General features: G+C 38.1%; 1 protein-coding gene across 2 annotated transcripts; it reads right to left on the bottom strand.

The window, feature by feature from the left end:
- Window positions 1-365: 365 nt before the first annotated feature.
- On the bottom strand, window positions 366-3,833 carry LOC103939319 (50S ribosomal protein L7/L12). 2 transcript variants are annotated; one of them, XM_018645510.2, is made up of 4 exons: window positions 3,678-3,833; window positions 1,458-1,559; window positions 1,112-1,158; window positions 366-1,004 (listed from the first exon to the last, which is right to left on the bottom strand). In XM_018645510.2, the coding sequence occupies exons 2-4, from the start codon at window positions 1,518-1,520 to the stop codon at window positions 542-544; spliced, it is 573 nt and encodes a 190-aa protein (XP_018501026.2). In that variant the 5' UTR covers window positions 1,521-1,559; window positions 3,678-3,833; the 3' UTR covers window positions 366-541. The 2 variants fall into 2 exon arrangements, with proteins under 2 accessions (XP_018501026.2, XP_009347668.2); XM_009349393.3 differs by having other exon boundaries at window positions 1,482-1,559.

Genomic DNA, 3,833 nt, shown 5'->3' with positions numbered 1-3,833 from the left:
GTAGAACGATAGAAAACTACAGCTTCCAAGTCAAGTAAGTCCCAGCTCCCAGGCATCGTTTGACAAGAACTTAAAAAAAAAAAAAAGCCATAAACATAGAGCATATCTCAAACGGATGCTCCTATTACACTCCGTAATCTTTGAAGGCTGGGAACCAACTATGTAGCATCTACATCGAGAATTCAAGTATTGTATACGCTATTAGTCCGATCCCTTGTAAGAACTACCGGTAATAACAAGCTTGCAAAATGAATCTCTTTATCAAACTTGCTAATGTAACTATAACAACTTCAAAAATTTAAAACATTAGGTGAACCGTGGACGGAACAAAAAGGGGCGGTTCTAACCCTACGCACAATAAACTCTTAAAAAAAATTATCTTCATTTATCACTTGAAACTAAAAGAATATTTGACGCAAAACCGAGCAGAATAGTGTTCAAGGATTCATATAGCCAATCTCACTTTTTTATCACTTAACTCAACGGTCACTAATCTAAGTGGATGAAAAAAAGAACGGGAAAAAAAGATGAAGAAATCAGTTCATTCCAGTATCACAGTAGCACCCAACTCCTTAAGCTTGTCAACAATGGGCCCTGCCTCCTCTTTCGTCATGCCCTTCTTCACCACAACAGGGACCTTCTCCACCAACTCCTTAGCCTCCTTCAGCCCCAAGTCTGTGAAAGTCCTAACCTCCTTTATGATCTTGATCTTTGCCGCTGCATCAAACTTCTCAATCTTTATATCAAATGCGGTCTTCTCAGCGACCTTGGCAGCCGTGGAGGCCGGCCCAGACTCAGAAGATGCGGGGCCAATCCCTGAGACTGCCGGGCCATACCGGTTGAGGCCCATTTTCAGCCTAAAGAGAATGGAGTAGTCGTGCCTCTCAAGCTTTGTGAGGTCGAGAAGCTCGTTGGCAATGCGCTCAAGTTTATGTGTTTGAGTCTCATTTGCGGCAGTTGCTGTGGTGAGGTTGCGAGAAACAGTAGCAGCCAATGTCAGGTACCTGCAGGGGTATTTTTGTGGTTAGGTTGGACAACCTGTGAACATCCGATTTCAAAAAGAGTTCGAATAGGGACCTGGATGCAGATAATTTTGCACATCCCAACTTACCCTGATCCTTGTTGAGTTGCAGTTCTGGCAGCTGAGCATTTTACAGCCTGCCATGTATGCAAATAAAAGTATTAAAAGGAAAGCTCAAAGAGTAACAGATAATTCCAAGTCCAATCACTTTTAAGATAGTTGAAAACAGCAAAATTTATGGATTCATGGAAAATGAACAAGTTCAACAAGTTCAGCCCTTAAGAAACTTTCACACTATCATGGCAAATTACACTAATACTCCAACTGGATTGGCAAACAAAAAAAATGTTGCCCTAACATATGAAAGGTTCAAAACAAATGGATGATGTGCCGCATTGAAAAATAGGTCCCAAATATAAGTTAATCAAAACTAAACTTTAGAAAATGATGAGGGTTGTACCCTAGCATGGATGGAGAAGCGTTGTAGTGAGCTCGCCATTGGCAGTTAACGAATCAACTGAAGGACCAAACATGCACCCTGTGGAAGCAAAATTGTCAGTAGATGTAGAACCGCAATCTAATGTGTGACAGTTTTGTCCAAAACAAATTGTAGTTAAATAAATCCTAGCCTTTAGTTTAGTTTTGGGTTATACCAAAATAGCCATAACTTCATTTTTTAGCAATAACTTGGATTTTATTAATTCAAGAGCCAAATAAATAGGCGACACAATTTCTAGGAGCTCAATTGTTGATAATTCATACGGGCAGATGTGGTAGCAGTAATTTGGTTCATCTTATTTCAAATACAAAATAGGCCAAAGAATCTTAAAAGAAGTATGATATACAAAGTTTCATTTTAAATTTGATCAAACCATGTTGATGCTTTACAAATGGTTGCTGATATACAGAAAAACAGCAGTAGTCAAAGAGAACCGCTGATCAAATGGGTCAGCAAACATGCGCAGGAACAACAGCCAGACAGCATGAAGATCCTTCGGAAATAGTTTCCATGTCTTCAAAAGTACAAACTGTTTTGCTTCTTCACAAGATCACTATTAAAGTAAATGTGCATTGCTAACTGTAGTTATACAGTCCACTGCCGAAGCAAATGAACAACTACGCTCTTGTTAACTTTTGATTAAGTCCAAATAACTTATTACATTTACGCTTGAAGGCTTATTGCACTTACACATGTCTTTAGGATCAACATACAGAAAAGTAACAATAAGTAAATAACTATTTAAAGATGAGAAAACCCGGAATAATTCCAAAAATTAACTGACCATGGCACGAGTCATGACAGAAAACATGAAGTACATAATCTCACTTCAGAGAATGCCTAAAAGTAAGAAGATAAATATGTATGCATACGCAGGCATACAGAGAAACAAAAAGTGCAGATGCACCAAAAACTATAAACAGAAGGGCTTACACCAAAAAGAATAACCAAAATCTAGACATTGAAAAGTAAGCTCAGATGGGTTGGTTAAAAAATTGTCTTTTAAGCCAAAATGGTCTCTGAGGTTGACATAACTCCTCACTTATGTCCCTAACAATTAAAATTGATAGACCGAATTTGTCCACCGTAAACCATTTTGGTCATTCCATAGAAATTTGTCAATATCCTCGTTAAGTGAAGGAGTTGGTTTGACAAAAATTCACTTCAAAAGGTGGTTATGTGGTCGTTCACGTGACAATTTAACGAAGATATTGACAGATTTTTCACGGAAATACCAAAATGATTTACGGGGGACAAACTCAAGGACCACTTCTATGAATTTTCATTGTCAGGAACCAACTTGAGGAGCTACGCCAATCTTAGGGACCACTTCTACCAATTTTTATTGTTAGGACCAAATTGAGGAGTTATGCCAATCTCAGGGACCATTTTGGCTAAAATGCTTAAAGCCCTTGAGGGAATGCCCAAGTTCATTTCTACACTCTTCTGCAAACATCAGACTCTAACGAGATGAGCCTACTGACCGACTCTAATCAGGTCACTAATAACAAGATCTACATTGCTGGATTACAGACAGAAGAAAACTATACTATTGCAGAGGTTGAAAACTGTGGTATAAAATCAAACCCAGCAACCAATCATCACCAGTGAAAAAACAAACAAAACCCAAGAACACATAATTGAGAAAAAAACATAAGGAGGTACTTGAATTGGTGAAAAAAGGAGTATGTATGAAATTGCCTACATAATAAAGCAAAAAACTGTCGAGAAATATTTGGTAGAATCCTTTTCTTCTCTGACCCTTGATTTGCTTTGGAAAAAAAAGTGGAAAGCTAGTAACTTTGGAGCAATGTTAAATCCCTCAATCCTTCTCTTTATTAAAATCCATGCCAAAACAATGACCCTCTCAAGGAATCTAATTTCTGTATAATTCAAGCATAAAACGTATGGAAAATTGTATAATTCAAGATGGGTAAAAAGGCCACTCCCCACCTCCCTCCCTCTACAAATTTCTCTAAACTAAAGCTTGCACTTTCATGGAGCACCCGAAAAAATCCCCAATCTGTATGACAAACGATAAGGCATTACCCAAAATTCCGGTTTAAGTTGACCAAATTGGAACCAGAGACATCGACACAACTTACAATCCTGAGAAGAACACATATTAGCATTGAATGAGATGAGAAAACAACTTACCCTGTTGAAATCTTAAGCAGTGGAATGAGCTTCCAGTGGCCGATTTGGGGCTGTCAGAGAGACCAAAGAAAGTTTATTTCTTCACGTTCAGGGTTTTCGGAAGTTGTGATTTCAGTCCTTTTGTTTTTGAAAATTCTTCCTTAGCACCAATAATTT

Source organism: the organism of the source record quoted next, unplaced genomic scaffold (assembly GCF_019419815.1).
Source record: "Pyrus x bretschneideri cultivar Hongxiangsu unplaced genomic scaffold, Pyrus_bretschneideri_v1 Contig14, whole genome shotgun sequence".
Taxonomy (NCBI): domain Eukaryota; kingdom Viridiplantae; phylum Streptophyta; class Magnoliopsida; order Rosales; family Rosaceae; genus Pyrus; species Pyrus x bretschneideri.
This window is presented reverse-complemented; position numbering and strand designations above follow the sequence as displayed.

Excerpts from the sequence above, each read along its gene's own strand:
- LOC103939319 (XM_018645510.2), bottom strand. The coding sequence starts at position 1,520 with ATGGCGAGCTCACTACAACGCTTCTCCATCCATGCTAGGGTACAACCC. Across the intron at positions 1,159-1,457 it reads AACCCTCATCATTTTCTAAA|GCTGTAAAATGCTCAGCTGC; the intron begins GTTTAGTTTTGA and ends CATACATGGCAG. Across the intron at positions 1,005-1,111 it reads GCAACTCAACAAGGATCAGG|GTACCTGACATTGGCTGCTA; the intron begins GTAAGTTGGGAT and ends ATACCCCTGCAG.